The following is an 18,427-nucleotide window of genomic DNA, read 5'->3' on the forward strand; positions in this document are numbered from 1 at the left end:
TTCCAGTAGGATTGATCATTTCTATATATTTGGGATTTGCCTTTGAAAACTAGAGTAGTGAAAATTTTTAGGCCAGCCAATTTACCCACTAAATCCCATTCTCCATTTGAGATGTAGTTGGAAATATCAGCCTCGAGCATCTGCAGGTCAATCAACCAGCCACTGTGAGTCCAGGAGCCAAACTTCAAATCACACTTCTGCACATCAAAGGGGAACCAGCGGACATCAATGTAACATGTGCTCTTCAAAATGCCTGTGGATAGAAATCAGTGAGAACCAAGCATGGGCAAAGTGCAATTCATCTCTATCTTTATTTGTCCAATTGATCGCAACCAACTTTCTTCTCCAAAAGTCTGTGTGGTGTGGTCATGGTGTAAACAAGTCAGTAGTGCAGGTGGAAGATGCTGCTATGAGTGGAGTAACCTCCCTTTCTGGGACACCAGTGAAGATTCCTCTCTCTTTAACTGCATCCTTGAGATAGGTTTCCCAGGACACTCTGGCCATCCTGGAGCAGCCCAACCCATCTCCTAGGTTGGCCCTAGCAGATCACATGCAGCGCTGCAGAGCCTGACAGGAGCGTAGAGTACTTAGATATCTATGCTCTGTGGCTGGAAGTACTGTGACACACTCTGAAAGGAGTTCCTTGTCAGGCCCTGCATTAGACCCGCCGTCCTTTGAAAATACGTTGTTATGCTAAACCTCGCTCTGTGCTTGCCTTTATCTTCTGCATGTTAACTGGGGCCTTGAATTTTTACTCTGGATGTGTCTAGTCCACCATCATTATTTCATGTGACATTTTAAGCATTTTAGGCACATAACATTTGTATGTTGTTGCAAACTAATTATTTTTTTGTTATTCTGCTGAGAGAAGAAAAAAAAAACCACCAACATTAATGGATGCTCCAAACTTTCTTCCCCAGCTGTCCAGCAGCGTGGAGGGCTTGGAGAGGAGGGAAGATGATCTGCACAGGCTGTGTCACCTGCAGCTGGTGGCAAAGAACAGAGGTCATCCCTGCAAACCCTCACCCCTGTGGGTCTGCAGCTTTGCAGCCTTCACCTTACCTCGCCAGCTCACTGCATGCTGGCCGGTTCAGAGGCACCATGTGAAGCAGGACAGCTTCTGCTTTACTGGAAAATTATCTCCAGTGGTGCACTTAGCCTACCAGTTTGCAGTAACAGTTTCTGTGTGCTAATGTGAAACCCAGCTCTGAGTCACCTAACTGAGAAGAGTTTAACGTTTTCCAGTAAGTTCTTGAGCCATGCCTTTTGAAGATAGAATCCCCCAGACGGAGATCCTTGATTACTGCCTTTCCCAGCCACTACGAAGGCTAAGGGCACTGTCACATAACCATGGGTGCAGGACCATGCCCCTGCACAAACTGCTGCTCTGGGGCATCTGGGTTCCCTTTGTTGTCCCATTATGTTCTGGCAGGTCTGATTCCCACTGTCATGGCCATTTCTGGATGGGCTATGTGGAGGCTTTTCTCGTAGTTTCTCCTAAATCTTGGCTCTGCTGTTTTCTTTAACAGCAGACAGCTGTCCCCTGCTTGTCCTTTTTCTCTCTGCCTCCACCTATCTTTTTTTTTTCTAATGGAGAGCAGCACTGAGTACAGCCTGCTCTCAGAGTCATGGGAAATAAAACTTTAATGAAGCTTTGGAAATACCACCTTTTCCACTCTTTCATGTTTTCCAGTGTCTTGACTAATCTAGCTGCTTCTGCGAGCCTTTGTTGCCAGTCAGTAGTCTGATAATCAACATTTCCTTCTAAAATTTTGAAAAGTTGTCTGGCAGCAGTTATATCCCTGTAACAAAGGACTTCCTGTGCTTTACACAGCAGGTTTCCCTTATTACTTCTTCTCTCTTTCTTCTTTCCTTGGGTTCTTAAGTAACCAGTTCTTCACCATGGAGTTCATAGCTCACCAAGAGATGGGTGTGACACCAGATCTGTCCATATAGGCACCCTCTGCATCTCCTCCCTACCTGGAGGGATGGAGAAGGCTCTACTCTGGTACATGCCATTTTTATTCCTGTCCCATGTTGCTCCCTGGAGACCAACCTACCCATGGCTCTGTCCCAGTGAAACCACAGGGATGCTTTAAGGGGTCTCAACAGAGGACCAGCCACCAGGGAAGATCCATTTGTTCCCTGGTGGGTCCTGTGAAATTGCTTGGGGTCAATCTGCCAGCAGCTATGACACAAAGTTTGGGCATTTCTTGTCCACCACAGTGAGTGACTGTGGGGATAGCCAGTGTATTTGCTGGTAGGTCCTGGCTGCTGGGCCCTACAGACACAATCAGCCATACAGATGGAGAACTGTCTGAGGCTTGGGTCTGGCTGTCTGAGACTGGTCTCTGTCTTTCCACCTGGCTTCAGCCTGGCAAGGAGGGTTCACTGCAGAGGGAATGCTGATCTCAGGGTTTCAGGGTTTCTCAGCTGTAGCCACACAGCTCTCCACCCTCAGGAAAGAGCTAATTGGATTGCAGATGAAACATGATGTGAGGGCACACGACACTTTGCTTTAGACAACACCTCAGCTGGGCCTCTGAATATTCTGAGCAAACTGCTCAGGAGAGTAATGTATTAGTTTGTGAAGTGGAAGTGGAAATACACGACTGGACCTAAATTATTTCAGTGGTTCTGTACCATAATTACACAGCTTGCAAAATTTCCACAGACTGCTTCTAAACACCTTGGTTTCATTCATGAAGGAAAACTGCTTGACTTATTTGACTTAAAGCAAACATATGTTCTCTGTGCCCTACCTGGAGGAATATATTGGCAGGATCCGGAGTAATTCACCAGCACATTTGTGTGAAATGTCGCATCAAATCTTTCATCCGCACTATAACACAGTATAAACAAAACAAAGAAAAAGTAAGCTGATGTTTGAGTTAAGATGTAGTAACTGTCAACATAAAAATAATTATGTCTAAATTTAATGCACAGAACGTCTGAGTTAAGGTCCTACACCTGGGTGAAGAGTCCACCCTTGACTGGTATCTCAGCTTCCAATAGACACTGTTGGCCTGCACCCAGGCATGCCGGTTGCATGCTGCAATGTCCTCAAAGAAGTGAGAGGCAGAGCTGTTGGGTCTCTCAGAGTAAAGACAGAAGTGAAAAGAACAAGTGTCACAGTAGCTGTACCCAAAGACCAGAAAGTCTGGGGCTGCTGTCAGAATCAGGCAGCTCACAGTATAAATCAAGTTATCTGTTACCCAAATCTCTGTTGTAAGAGTAATGGTGGCCTGAGGCAACAGTTCTGCAGTCTCATAGGATGTAGAGAGGCCAAAGGTTTGCTTCAAGCAATGGAGGCAGGCACTGAGGAGAAGCTGTTTTAGATTTTGGGGCTTGTAGAAGGGCACTCATTGAAACTCTAAGAGCAGAAACTAGGTGAAAAGGATAAAAAAAAAGATAATTTCTTTAGGATTTCAGCAATTCTGAGAAAAATAAGGGAGTTACAAGCAGGTAAGAACAAGAATTCTTCAAGGGAGCAGGCCCAGAAGCTTTCTCCAGAGGGTGTCTTGGGAAAAGATTAACTATGGAGGGTTCCCCTGGCAGATGCTGTAGAGCTTTGCCTGGTATGGATATGTGCAGGTCTATGTTGCATGACTACACCATCTTAGACACCCTGCTTCACAACCGGATGTGGAAAATTCAGACTGTCTGTTCCTCCTGGGACCTGTTCTTTATTCATGTCTGTGTCTTCTGTCCTCAGTATTGTCCTCAGCACAAAACAAAGGGGATAAAATTGAAAAGGAGAAATGTAGAATGACTAGTAACTCAGAAGACATAAAAGGCAGCAAGAAAGTTTTTTTATAAATGCGAGGAAACAAGGAAAAGACAAAGAACCAGATAGATCCATTACTTGCTGTGGAAGGAAAAGAAACAACACTGTACAGAGAGCTGTAGTATCCTACACTGTCTGTGCTTCACTCTTCACAAACAATTAACTCACTACAACCATTTCTCCCACAGTGGCAGGAGCCCAGGACAGAATAGGAGAGGAACAGGTTAAAGAAGTGTGGATAAGGCAGATTTCACTTGGCAGGGCTGATGAAATTTACTCTTGAGAACTGAAGGAACTGGCCGAAATACCCTCTGAAGCATTAACAATTATCTGAGAGCACTCATGGAGAACAGGAAGAGCTCAGTGAATTGGGGAAGATCAAAGAGAATGCTGATTTTTTTTCTTTTAAAGGTGAAATTATAGACATATCAGCCTAACTTCAAAGATAATGAGGTAAGAACAGCTGGCACAGATTTGTCAAGGGCCAACTACATCAAATCAGTCTAATTTTCTTACTGACCGAATAATAGGAGGCAGGTAATACATCTGAAAATCAGAAACCCTTTGTCACGTCATGTTCGTATGAACAAACTACAGTAATATGGACCAGGCTATAAGCCTGCTTTCTAGAGACTGAAAAAGGAATAAAGAGACTGTGAAGACTGACGCTGAGGCAAAGAACACTTAGACAATCCAGGTCACTCCAAGCCTCCTTTTGATATCTTGTAGTGAGGTCTTGGAATGGAAAATGGATCTTGGTGATCTGGGGAAACCAACAGAATGAAATTCAGTTTGGTTGATTAGAAAGTATTACCCTTAAAACTGTCAGAGAAAGACGGATCAGTGACCTAGGAAGACCGCAAGGCTGAAGTAAAACATCTAGGGTTTGTGATAGATCAAAAAATAAGTCCAAAACTAAGATGTTAGTCAGAGTAAAACCAAACCACCATCCTCCTGGAAAGCATTAAGCAAACATCTGTCTAGAGAGTTTCCACTCCATTTAACATTGCAGAAGTGCTGGCTAGAGACCTGGATTCAGCTCTGGAAGAGGAAAACATTTTAGAGAGCTTTCCCTGAGAGAAGAGCAGAGAAATGATGAAAAGAGTGTCTAAAATATCACTAAAATATGAGTGATAAAGAAAGTGAGAAGAAAATCTATTTGTTTAGTTCAGGCAGGAACACTATGGCAGAGACATGGTAATAATTCTTCAGGACAGCAAAGGTAACAGTAATGAGGATATGGATTATTTTCCCTCTACATCATTGGGAGAAGTTAAATAAGACATCTGCAGATCTACAGCCAGGAAGACTTAGATTGGCTGTTAGAAAAATCTATTAGCTGGCACTTGTTTGCTTCATTGTTATTGTTTCAAGGGTAAGAGCCAAACCCTCAGATGGCAGCGATAGCCCCAGAATATCAGTGAAGTGTGGCTGATTTCCAGTATCTAATGCTTTAGTTCTAGGCTCCCAACGACTGTTGCACATCTTGCTTACCTGTTATACAGAAGAATGTCTGGTACCCAAATCTGGTCAGCTGGAAATCGCAGGTTCTGCACCCCTGGGTATTCATACTGGTCCCAAGACAAGTAAACATCAACCCAGTACTGTTGGCAAACATATACATCAGATTAAATGAGCTGGTAAAAGTCACCTAAGTTGTCTGGAATACTATGGGAACAGAATGGATTTTGCCCATTCAATAGCAGTAGTATGATAGTAGTTTAGCGCTTGGCTTTTATTCTTAAGAAAGGTTGGCATATGTACTGGGGATTCCACAGTATGACAACCGAATGCTGTGAGTTGTATCTTAATGTAGTGTTTAACCTCTCCATCTTGTGGCCTGAATCCAGGCATCTCAAACCTTTTCTGGTGGGCTGACAAGAAGGCTGGCAATAGGTACCTCCACGAGGCACCCTGGTTCTCATCTGAGGTGGTTTGAATGGCTTGAGTATCATCAGTGGAACAAGGACCATAGTCTGAGAATCTCTCTTTGGTGGAAATAATTTTATCTGTTACAAGGATGGGTGAGTCTTTTAATAATCACCTTGCTATGAGAGGCAGGTAAATGAACTTTATATCCCAAGGGGTTGTTTCTGATCCCCACTCCTCAACCTCAAGACAAAACAGTTAATTCAAGAAAGGTGTGGGCACAGCATACAGCATACAGCAAAGCTCTATGGGAGTGCTCCAAGGGGAACAGTTCATGGTGCAGTAACTGAAGAACACTTCCGCAAGGGTCATGACACCCAGAAGCTCTGACTTAACAATCCTGTAGTCCTATAGGTGGGTCTGGGTTAGTTTTTACAATTAAAAACAACTCATTCTGCTGCAAATCGTAGCGGGTAGCTGAGGAAGAAGCAGCTTGTTCAGTTGCACCCATTAATATGAGATAGTGCTTGATTACTTTAAAGTCAGAGAAGAATCAGTTCAATCGTTCAAGTGTCTCACAGGTTTTTCCCTCCAGAGCTGCATCTTTACTGAGCACAAGCCATCAAGGAGATTGGTTTATGTGCCTTAAGAAAAGACCATATCTCTCAGCATACACAGGCAGCAGCAGACCTGATGGGAAACTCCTCCCCCAAAAGCCCTCAGTGGAGATCAGTTTTGCTTATTCTGCATGCCCAGGTCACTCCTCAGGTGGAGAAGGCTGCAGAAAAGTGAGGAGGAACATTTATGGGTGAAGTTTGGAAAGTGCAAGGGAAGGCAATGATGTGCCTGGGCACTGCCAGCAGAGGGCTGTTTGTGGTCCCCGGCTACCCCACCACCCAACCCAAGCAGTTTCCACAAGGTCCAGCACGACTGCATCACTTCTGTTTGGTGTCAAGTGCTGCAGATCTTTGTGCCCTGCCCTACATGGTCCTGCACCCCTGGCTCTCCATTTCAGACAGAGGTGGGGATTTTCCCAGAAGCTGTGAGTGCAGGGTGCCCAGGTCTTACTGAGTGTCTGGCTCCTTCTCAAAAAGTCCCCTTCACTGGCTTTGGAGGGGGCCTTGAGCCCCCTAAAGAATCTCTCCTTCAGCTATGTGGGACCCTAACTTTGGCCCATTGTTACTATATCCCTACATCCACTGACCTAACAATGCAGTTGGTTTCACCATCCAAAGGTCAACAGGTCTGCGAAAGGACTAATGTAGTCTCCTGCATTTAATTTTCAATGTTAGAGAAATTTCAAGGGACTTAAAATGCCTGCCTTTTTCATATTTTAGACAAGTAAAAAGACATTAATCTTGCTTTTCAGCTAAGAAATAACATTCAATAGTTTGCTATTAGAAAGGGGGTTTTTCTTTATTGACACAGGTTACTCACCATCTGCAGCCAAGCATTTGTGATCAATACCTGATTCTTCTCATCCTTTGAATAAAAGGGGAAAGCAAAGGGAGGAGGAAAAAAAAAAAAGTATGAGACTCAAAGTACAGTTTGATTACAGGTGGGAGTTTCTGTTCCTTTTAGAAAACTTAGAACCTTGGGCTAAATAAACACAAACTTTATGGAGTAGATTGTGACCTCAGTGCAAAACCACTGAACTGCATTATATGGCCCAGATAATAATGGCTCTTTTCTATCTTTTAAACCTACAGACCTCCTGCATTCATCATACCTGATCAACAATAGAAGTAAAAGTAATATATAGCTCTTATTTTGCTGGGGACAATCACACTGCTTACCAGAAGCACAAGTTTTTCTTTCTAGTTAGCTGGTCAAAACAAGATGATTTTCAGTCCCACACATCATGCAGCAGTCAGAGAGATTTTATTTTGTATTTGCTGCCACTGCAAAACAATGGTGGAGTGGTGCTGGAAGTGCTATTACTCTGAGTGTCAGTGTTAGCCAAGTTCAGGCTGAAAGGGAAGGAAGGGCTGGCAATGGGCACAAGATAGAACACGGCAAAAGGACACAAATGCTGCCTGAGATGGAGCTCATGGGGCACCTGCACAGAGCAGGAGTCCGTAGGTTCAGACACCTGCATATAGAGGCCCCGGGGGAAGCAGCTCTGGCTCGAAACAGAAACAAAAAGGCTGTCACCCACCTGGTTTCCCAAGTGCATTGGGGAGCCACAGGGTGCCCAGTTTGCTGCAATTAGCCTGCAGGTGCAGACCCTGCAGTGCTGCTGCCACAGTGGTGATGGAGAAGCAGGGCTGCAGTTACTGTGATGCAGAGACCCAGACCCACACCCCTGCCTGGCACAGCTCCAAACACCACCACAGGCTCCACACACCCCTGGAGCTAAGGCTGGGGTACTCAGTGGGGCTGGCTCACCATATGCCCAGCTGTCTCCACACCATGGGGAGGTGTTTCTTCCCTCTCAGAACATGACCTGTGTGCAACCCTTACCTCTCCAGAGACCACTCCAGCTCTCACTGAGGTGTGTCCTGAAGTTCGGTTTTGATGCTGTAGCTGGGGACAGGCCTGATCAATGCAGCCACTCTCTGAGAAAACCACGTTCTTGGCCAAGAGGCATACCACAAAGCAACAGTTCTGATTCAGCTCAGCTCTTTTGGGCAGATTGTGGAAAGCACAGCTATGGCCTGGCCCAGGTGGTTCACTTGTACACCGCAAAGTGAAAATACTTTCAACCTGTTTTCTCCTGGGTTGCCACCCTGTGGTGTATTGACTTGACTCCCCTTCCTACAGATAAGTTGAAATAAACTATGATTTGCACTCCTGAAACACTACTCTTCTTTAACTAGAGGAAAAAATGTTATTTGATTGTTTTCTTTCCATTCTTCTATAGCCAAGGATAAACACAGAACTATGCAGAGACCAGAGATGAGCTACATTACAAGGAAGATAAAGAGATCTCTGAGGGACAGAGGTGTGTTTTAGCATCACACAAAGCTGCTGTGAAACTCTGCAGCAAACCATTTGAGCTGCAATCCATCACTGCTGGACTGCAGTGATCAAACCTCAGGATACGACACTGAAGTGTGAGAATGTGGAGGCAGCAACAGGGTGCACTCATGGTGAGTATGCTGTAAGAACAGCCAGACGGAGCCTCACCAGGATGCAAGATGATATGTTGGCTGAGAATTTCTAAGGAGAATCTCTACTGCCTACTTACAGGTCCAGACTCAGGCTCTCCCCTGATCAAGTACTACCCAGTCTCATGATGACAACCACATGGTGCCAGTGCCCAGCTCCGCTGGATGGCTGAGGTACCTATTCATGTGTCTTTGTGTGTGTTCATGTCCTAAGAATTGCGTATGGTTGTCTGCAGCGTTTGGGGTGGGAAATGTTGCAATCATAGACTGCTCTATGGTCTATTTAAATGGTAGGCATTTAAACCCTATGGAGTACCCTGGCCATGCCAGCCCTCTATGGTTGTGCATGGCCTTAACGTAGAAGATGAGTTAGCGTGTGCTTACTGTTGTCCTCCATGCCAAATATCTATCTCACTGCCACCTCGTCTGCTTTACTTGAGTCCATGCCACTTCTACTTTTCATTGGTGCTCAACATCTAAAAAGCCTTGTCTCCAAAACCACAAGGTAACCCACAGTCCTCAAATAGCATCGGCTTTCTGATTCACTGTGATCCTAATTTTTTTTTTTCAGTACTTATTTATATCCTGAAGGATTCAAAGGGATAAACACCAACTTGGAAAGGTGAAAGTAGGACAAAGATAAAATCCTTAAGTGAAAAATACCAGAGCTGGTAATTGACGGGGTCATCAGAATTATCTCCATCAACTGACCTGGGAAATTAAAGCAACCCAGCAACACGGAGTCTGTGTCTCAGAGATCCTCAGAGGCCAGCCCTTCCCTATCTGACTGATGCCTTTCTGGCCACCAATGACTCCTCAGGTGTCTTCTAGGGACAGTGAGCATGATGCTTGTCTGAGTTGCTCATTAAATCCTAGCAGTATTTTGTGTTGCTAGCCAATCAATAATTGCTTTATAGTTGTTAGTTGCACATGTCCTCCTTGCAAAGTCTTTCTGCGTACTGCTATAGAAGCCTGAACACCATGACCAAAAATGGGCTGCAACAGTTAGGCAATTCCTTTCCTGTGCAAAAATGAATAATTTTCCCCATCTACATTGCACCTACAGGAGGCAGGGAGAGGATCTTCCTCTTTTTGTTGGCTACCTGAGAGACACAGGGGGATGCATGAAAATGTGATGTAGATCTGGAAGGCCTATGGGTTTGCTGCATGGGGAGATGCTTCCTGTAAGATGCCTTTCATGTGTGGCTCTGGATTGACAATGAAACTCCCTTTTGTCAGGCATAGCAAGTTTGTACTTCACAGACTGTAAAAGAAGACATCTAGGGCTGACTTCTGTATTGCATAAAACTGTCTGTTGCCCTTACCTGCTCCCTTGTCACACTTCTGTGAGCTCCAGGTTCAGTCAGATGCCAATGACCTTGGTAATCAGCTTTGGCTCCAAGCCATTCATCAGCCATGTATTTCAGGTAGCATTAAATTTATTATCTTTGGTATGTTTTGCCTCCTCCTCACAGAGCTACTGTACTGACTGTGTTTGTGCAGCTTCTCAGATTTCTTTTGCAGTCAGAGGAAAGTTTGTCTGATAGAGTTTTCACAAGTTTATATACAGTGTAATCATGCCCTGCATGGTCTTCCTTGTCTTGCCTTTTGATAACAGCAGTCAGCAAGAGCACAGAGTCTAACTAGGGTGTTGGGCTACTTATGCCTTTTTCTGCCTGGGGCGGGGGGGGGGGTGTCACTTCAGGATGTTTTCATGGCTATTCAGTCTATTCTCATCCTTGCCTTCAGGCTGCTGAGCTTTCAAAGGGTGTTTGGCTTTATGACAGCAAAGCGCAGAAAATGTTATTTCTGTATTCAGCATTGATCAACAGATGCAGCCTGATGGGTCCTTCTTATCACAGGATGGAATAGAAAGTTTCCCAAACAAGGATCTAAGTTTGCCAGAATTGCCTGGCTTACAGAAGCAGCAAAGCTCACTTTACACTAGGCAGGCATTGGTCCAGGTGTAGCTCTCTTGCTAAGCCCCTTCTAAAGAAAGACCCTGAGGAGCCTGACCGGGGAAGAGTGCCTGCTGGGGCTGCCCAGGAGGTGAGGGCTGTGGCAGTCTAGAGCCTGGATCCTTACCCTGTTAGAGCAAGAGGTTTTTAAGGACAAAGGTGTTTATGGAGCTCTCCATCTCTGCAAGTATGATGATTTACTGAGCCGTATAGCTTTGTAACCTGTAAGGAAACAGTCTGGCCTTTGGAGTGGACTTGTTGCCAGAACTGCAGAGGAATCACAGATCCTGCTGTCTTCACCAAGACCTGTGGACTGTGTGCATCTCTGAGATACCTGGGCACAGGAGGGAATGTACTTGTCTGTTACAAAGATATTTACAGACAACCATGAGAGTGTGTGCCTTATTGTGTCCCAAGAGGTTACTGGCCAGTACTGCTTTGCCCAAGTAAAAGCTAACTCTTGACTTGGGAAGTACTGCAGGTGGCTCCCTCATGGTGTGACATTGGTTTGTGCAGAGGGTTTTTAAGGAGGATTCCTTTCCTCCTAGGAAAAAAAAAAACAACTGAATAATCTATTACACTGTTTTCCCTGTGCAAGATTTCTATCTCACCTGGCACTGTCAGCCTTGGGGATGACCTTCCCTCCATGTTTGGCTTGCCCTCAGCTTCTGGCTCTCCCTGCAGTAAAGCAACCAAAGCAGTCCTGCTAAGGTCCCAAGGGAGCCTGGAGATGACCATCCCCTAGAAATACTTCTCCAGCGCTGCCCTGGCAGTTCCCCTGGCCTGCAAATGCTCAGCTCAGACAAATGAGTGTGCTTCTGGTATTAAAAAATGCTGGAAAAGCTAATGCTGTGGTCACTAGTTAGTGAACAATTGTCCTCTAAATCCTTCCTGTCTTTATCTGGGTCACTTTCTCCCTTCTCTTAACTCCAGCCTGACGTCAGTTAATCCTTTGCCCTGGTTGTCTGCTTATTCCTACAGCCGCCTTTGACCCATGGAGAGCAACAGAGTTAGTTTGGTTTGTTCCAGTGCACATGCTGTGACATGTGAATGTTTTAGTTTAGTTTTCTTTTCCCTGCTCTCAATCCAAAATTTACAAAACGTGGGTAAGTCTGCTTGCCTTTTGCACCACTGCTCACCAGTAGATTCTCCCTTGCCAGGCCAACATCTAAATAAAATGTAACTGCCCTCAGCCACATAATTAGCTGGGTCACAGCTCATGGACAAAAAAACCAAATCCCTTCCCTGGTTCAGCAATCACATCACATGGTAACGTGTCATCTCTGTAGCAAGGCATTTGTTAACAGGTGACTTGCAGGTATCATTAATCCTTGCCCTCTCACATTGCCACAGAACTGGGAGTTGAGTCAGCCATTGATTTATTGCAAGGCTCTGATTAGAAAAATCTCAAATTGAACAGGTAACTCTTAGAGGTCACCAAAGGCCATACACAGCTACTTCTACTCATTTATTTTCTCATTTCTTTTTTTTCTTTTCTTTTCCTTTGCTCTTTTCTTTTCTTTCCTTTTCTTTTCTTTTCTTTTATTTTATTTTTCCTTTTCTTTTCTTTCCTTTTCTATTCTTTTCTTTCTTTTTTCTTTTCTTTTATTTTTCCTTTTCTTTTCTTTCCTTTTCTATTCTTTTCTTTCTTTTCTTTTCTGTTATTTTATTTTATTCTTTTCTTTTCTTTTCTCTTTTCTTTTCTTTCTTTTCTTTTTACTTTCCTTTTCTTTTCTTTTCTTTTCTTTTCTTTTCTTTTCTTTTCTTTTCTTTTCTCTTTTCTTTTCTTTTTTCTTTTCCCCTTTCTTTTCTTTTCTTTTCCCCTTTCTTTTCTTCTTTCTCTTTTTTCTTCTTTTTCTTTTTCACTGTTTTTATGCCTGAACAGGAGGAGGGATGTGGTCAAGAGACATTGACAGGGAGGCTTGGAAGGTTTTGTTACCTGAGGCATTGGTCTCCACACAGGATTTTGCTCCAGGGTATCAAAAGGAACTCATGAGGCTTTCAAATGCTTGTACGTTCAGTCTACAACTGCAGCAGGCAATCCTTTCCAACGCTGAAACACCCATCTGCCCACAACCTTCAGCTGATTAACTAAAACTCAGCTTAAATGCCCTGTATGGTTGAAGTCTCACAAAACCACTTTGAGGAAAATTCAGGTTGCCTTGGCAACATTCAGCAAGCATTGCTGGACAGCCTGCATATTTCAGGGGTCTCATTAAAAAGTTGGAATAAATGTTGCCATGGTAATATCAACTTTGAGGTGATACCTGAAGTGTAAGTACTTAATCTCAATACCTTTAACAAAGCACCCTCAGGAGGAAGATGGGAATCAAGAGGGGATGGCCTAGAGTCTAGGTGACTGGTTGGGGAGAGATACAAAACCACGTTAGAATAACAAAGGATGAACAAACATTCACCAGTGCCTGCTGAGCATTTCTTTGACCATCAGGACAGAGAAGCAGTCAGCCCACTATTGTCAAGCCAAGAGGAATATTGTTAGCTCATAGCTGAACACTCAAGTCCTCCTGCTTTTCTCATTTTGTTCTTGGGCTTTTTCTCCCATGGATGGTTGGAGGTGATGTCTGCTAAGTGTTTTTCACCTAAGGTTGAGCCACGTTCTCCTCTGTTGCCACTGGCTTCTCCTTCTGTCATGCTTTTCTTGGTCCCTTTCCTGTCTTGGAGATGCATGTGTCTTTTCACTGTGGTCAAGCAGTGCAAGTTGCCTTTGGTATTTGCACTAGGTAGCAGCATGAGGCTGCCTGGTCCCACAGCCTCTGACCACTCACAGTGTTCTTCTCCCCAGAAAAGCATTCTGGGTGGAGTGTCATTGCACCCTTACCTGCTGCCTACAGCAGCCCTGTGCACACTTGCTTTCTTAGCAGGAGCTGTGTAGTTGGAGGGTCTGACCACTGTCAGATCACACTCTTCCTCTTGCAAATTCCTGGAGCCAGGAGTAATCACGTGCTGAAAGTGGAGAGCCTAAGGGAATCCTGTACTGGAAGAGGCACAGCATTCAAACAGGAGTGTGTGAGAACAGCCTGCAAATGCAGGGATACCAGTTCTGTTCCTCAGAAAACATAATGCATGGCCAGCAAGTCCATGAAAGGTGTTTTTTGTGAAGACCTTGGCTCCCTGTACATCAGAGACCAACCAGCTGCTTTGGTACAGATGTCAAATGCAAAGGCCTGGATGCAAAAGCCGCTGCAGGAAGTACTTCACCTGCGGTCCCCAAAGGCAAGAGCAGGAAGAAGGAACAAGGGCAGAAATGACATTTTCTGCTGCCAATATGGTATCAGAAGAGGCAGCCTTCCTACTCACACACACAACCAGTGACTGAGCGTCTGCCAAGCCTACAGATTTGTGCCTTACCTGCCCACACTTTCCAATTTACACTGCCACTGCCTAGAAAAAAGGCAGATTTGTTCTTGTCCTGCATATGTGACATGACCTTCAACTACAGCCCAGGGCTGTGGGTACCTGCCTTAGGAAACTATTTTTTTCCCAAGATGCAGCTTCTCAGCAGTGCCTGAAAATCAGGAGTGTTGCAAAGTGTGTCACATTATAGACTCCAGCACTGGTTTGGAGGCTGTTTGACCTCAAGCCCTTCAACAAAGACCTGCGAATTCAAGGTACTCCCTGTCCCCACACTGCTACAGCGTCCTGGCGGTAGTGAAGCCACCAGTTTTGTCCAACTGTTTCACAGATGCTTCTCATGGAAACCCCAGGAGCAGGGTCAGAGGGCCTCACATGGCTCTCCAGCACAGCACTGCTCTCTGACTGCTTGGATGAACTGACATGCATGCTTGGCTCCTGGGGGAAAGAATGTTATGTCACCATCCAAAAGCAGTCAGTCCTCCATTAAAATCCCAAATCATCCACACATAGTATGTAGGTGATCTGTATATTCTCCAGGGTGGATACCTCATCCTGAAATAGCCTTCCATGTGTTTTGTGCACAGTTAGCAGGCGTTTCAATAAACAGGACAAGACAGGAATTGTTATTCCAGGCTTTTCATTATTCATTGTCTTTTTCAGCATTTGAAACCACAGGGAAAGCTGTGGGAGGAGGGTTGAGAAAGGCCCCAAACAGGTCAACCCTGAGTACTTATCAGAGACTCATACTCGGGCTATCTGCAAGGCTGCCTTTGCTTTTACTTCCTCTGTTTGCATGCTGCTGTGACAGCACAGCAAAGTAAGGGGACATAGCCTGTTCCAAAACTCAAGTATGCTCTTAGAGCTGGTAATCAGGGATGGAAAATGGGGGGAAAGGTTTTACTGAGGAGCTGAAGACACCGTCTCTCAGGAGTTACACTCAGAGAACACAGTGTTAAAATGCTAACCTTCCAAACACTGAGAAACTAATAAATACTAGGTTCAAGGCCACAACAATGGCTTTTGTTTAATTGCTTTATTACAACTGGTGGCTTTAGGAACACGACCATTTGCAGTGCCCCTGCCTCATGCCGGCTTCCACAGTCCCCTGACAACAGTGAGGCATGGCCAGGAGAAGACTCTGAATTCTGGGGACCCTGCTGACTGTCCTGAAAAGAGATGTGGAAAATATTTTCAATTTCAAGCAGCTGAGTGCTTCTCCGAAAGGATGACTTTCTTTCCCTGTCACTGCTATTAAGTTCCTGACTGATAATCAGGAATATCTCACTTTACATAAATTTTGCTCCTGTGCCCCTTGGGGAGCTGATGTAAAAGTACTATACGCTCTTAAAAATCCTTGATGGGTCAAATTAACTACCCAAGATTAAGGAATATCCATAGGCTCAAGACCTAAATTCCCACATCTTCAAGCAGCATAGTACAGTCTTTTCACCAGGCAGGCAGAAAATTGTTTAGTCATCGTGAAATACCCAAGCTGGATGACCACACTGAAAATCTCAGAAGAAAAGCAGCCATTCTTTTGTAAGAGCCACGTCCACCAAGTAAAGCTTGTGGAACCATGCTGAGAGAAAACAAACTACTGAACTGCTGCTCACTGAGTGAGCCCTCTCTGCTCTTAGCCTGAAGCCAGGTGAAAGCCAATGAATAAAAGCTGCAAGTAAAATTCAGATAATTAAGATTTCATCAAAATGCTTCATGCAACTGTGTGGACAAAGTAGTATTAGACAGGCAGCTGAATACCCATGGTGACTAACCTCATTGTGCTAGCAAACTCATGTGTCACCTGTTTAACTGATATAGTGCAAATTACATTTTGATAATGACTGGCACTTAGAAGGCAGCCAAAATAATAATTCATTGCTCAATTAGCACTGGCTTTCCCACTTTTCAAGCTCCTTCCATGCTAATGAAGAGGCCAATTTATTTATTTTTTTCTTCCCAGAGTTCAAAATTGGTCACACTTAAGTGAGTTTTATGACCAGGAGAGAGAGAGATTGGGACTTAACCTTAAGGAATCTGTTGCTTTAGCAACTTTTTCTGCCTGGAATTATAATGACTATTATTCATAATCACCTATTACTGATTTTCAGCTTTTATAATTATGTCCGGTCTGTTTTCCTTTTCAGTTACGCCATTTTGCATCAATCTTACTGCTCTGGTCTCACTGAATTTGCTCTTGCAAGATGCGACTGAAATTTCTGGTGGATAAAAAACCTTCTGGAAAGATACATGGTTTGGTAGTGTAGGTCTATTCAAGGAGAAACAGAGTAAAGAGCTTGCAAAGGCTGTGCAGGAGGCCCACAGATAAATGCTAAGACATTACTAGGAGAGGAAAAAGAAAGGTAGTTTAATCTGGAAGGGTTCAAAGAGTCACTTTCTCTCTCTAGCACTTGTCAGTGTTTCAGAATTTAATAAAGTTCACAATATCTGCTTCATAATCCTAACCTTACTACTTTTCTAGCTTTCGTGTACTCTGTTTCAGTCTTGAATGTTTATGCTTACATTGTTGAAGTTATCTATCCATGAAAGATTTGTACAGGATGTACTATCAGGATTATGGTTTAATCTAGTGAATACTAATACTATATTGGGAATAATACGTGAACAGGTGCTTGTATGTACTGGCGTATTTATATTTGTTTCCTTGAAGCACTTGTCTATTGATCTAGGTTTGCTACGTAACACACAGTACAGAGATTTGGACATGTGATGGTGGTGGGATGAAGGGTGGGAGGGGGTGACCTAGCGCTGTAAAGTCAGTTTAGGAAGGGAGAGGGGAGTCAAAGCTAGAAATTTAACCCTTGAACTTTCTAGCTGTTCAATTCACCTGCAAAACCAGCCTCAGAAAGCCTCTTTCCTAGGGGATGGACTGGTTAGGAGGCCAATGGCCTGGCTTGCCCCTGGGACAGCACCCAGGACCAGTGTGGCTGGCTACTACCCTGCTCTGCCTGGCTAGCAGGACCACTGCCAGGCTAGCCTGCTCACAGCCCTGCCTTCAGTCACACCTCACAAAGGGGGAAACAGTGCCTGCACTACATTAATGTTTGTTGGAACGAATAAGCACATTTTCAGAGGAGAAAGCAGACTTGTTTTCACAAGTTCATGGAGTTTAACAAAGCCCTTCTCTATATTGCACCCAATGAAACAAAAGCACTTAAAAGCAAGGAAATCAACCGCTAAAAGCATTCACATCTGACAGATTTTGTGAAGAAACTGATACTACGAGGGCTGTGTCAGACAGAAGGTAGCACAGGGCTGGGCACTCACCTTCCTCCTGCCTTCTCACCTTCACCTTATGGCACAAAGCCTACTGACAGCCAGCCTTTAGCTTTGGTAATTCTCACTCAAATTGAGAACTCTCCAGGAAAGACTTGTCACACACAAGTTCTTGGGGATTGAATTTGAGCGTCCTGCTAACTGAGGAGCAGATCACCTGGGAACTGAGTAGGCTGATGAGGGCATCTCTGATTTGAAGAGATGGCTACATCTGTAAGTTGTTCTCTCACCAAATACTTCCTAAAAAGCAGGCCAAACAAACCCAAAATAATAATAATTTAAAAAAAAAAAAAAAGAAAAAAAAGAAAAAAAAGAAAAAACCCAACCCAGCAAACCCAGCACCTTCAGGGCTGCAGTTTCTGATTTAGGGGAAAACCAGTGCAAGCTAAAGCTTAACTCCAACAGTTTGATAGTTCCTGGTAGAGAAGATAAATATTGCTGTGCTGCTAAGCTACTATGCTTCTTATAGTGGTAATGACTGCATCTGAGTGCTCAGAGAAAGCTGTGAAAAGCTCTTCCCTTAGTTTCCTTGCACAGCAAGGCACAGACAGTTTTCAGGTGAAAGCCTGAATCCTCATTCTTTGTTGCCCCACTAAACTCTTCAGTTACCTTGTCTTGCTGCTTTCGAAACATGTCAAGTGCTTAGACACACTGCAGCCACAAAATCTGCAGTGGAAGTGAGACTGTTTGCAATCATGGGATCAGGTTTGGGATGATCTTGCTGTCACCAGGATGTACAATCATTTTACATACAGTTCAATCAAATCAAAACAGTACACACTGAATTTTCCAGATATAGCATTTGGTTTGGGTTTGCAGCCCTCAATACAATAAAATCAGGTATTTTTTGGCTCCTGGAAGTGCAGAATGACTCATGGGTAGCTGGGAGTTTTTTCAGCATTTTTGTGGCTTCCCACTAGGCACTCACAGCCCCTTTTTCTAGTCATTATGCCCTCTGAAACAGGAGGAAATTTCCACAAGAGGACCTGAACAACCATGTGGCATTATGTACTCAGGCAACCTGACAGTTCTGG

At 44.3% G+C, this 18,427-nt stretch overlaps 1 protein-coding gene across 1 annotated transcript in view; it reads right to left on the reverse strand.

Moving 5' to 3' along the window:
• The window catches only part of LOC308056858 (neuronal acetylcholine receptor subunit alpha-7-like), a 70,291-nt gene that overhangs the window by 25,621 nt on the left and 26,243 nt on the right, over positions 1-18,427 (reverse strand). Inside the window, exons 3-6 of the mRNA XM_080372731.1 lie at positions 7,094-7,138; positions 5,282-5,391; positions 2,763-2,842; positions 86-253 (exon numbers count right to left, since the gene is read on the reverse strand). Of these exons, the coding sequence (XP_080228857.1) occupies positions 86-253; positions 2,763-2,842; positions 5,282-5,391; positions 7,094-7,138 (403 nt within the window). The remainder of the gene's footprint in view (positions 1-85; positions 254-2,762; positions 2,843-5,281; positions 5,392-7,093; positions 7,139-18,427) is intronic.

This window comes from Falco punctatus (genome assembly GCF_963210335.1).
Source record: "Falco punctatus genome assembly, chromosome: Z".
In the NCBI taxonomy this organism is placed as follows: Eukaryota; Metazoa; Chordata; class Aves; order Falconiformes; family Falconidae; genus Falco; species Falco punctatus.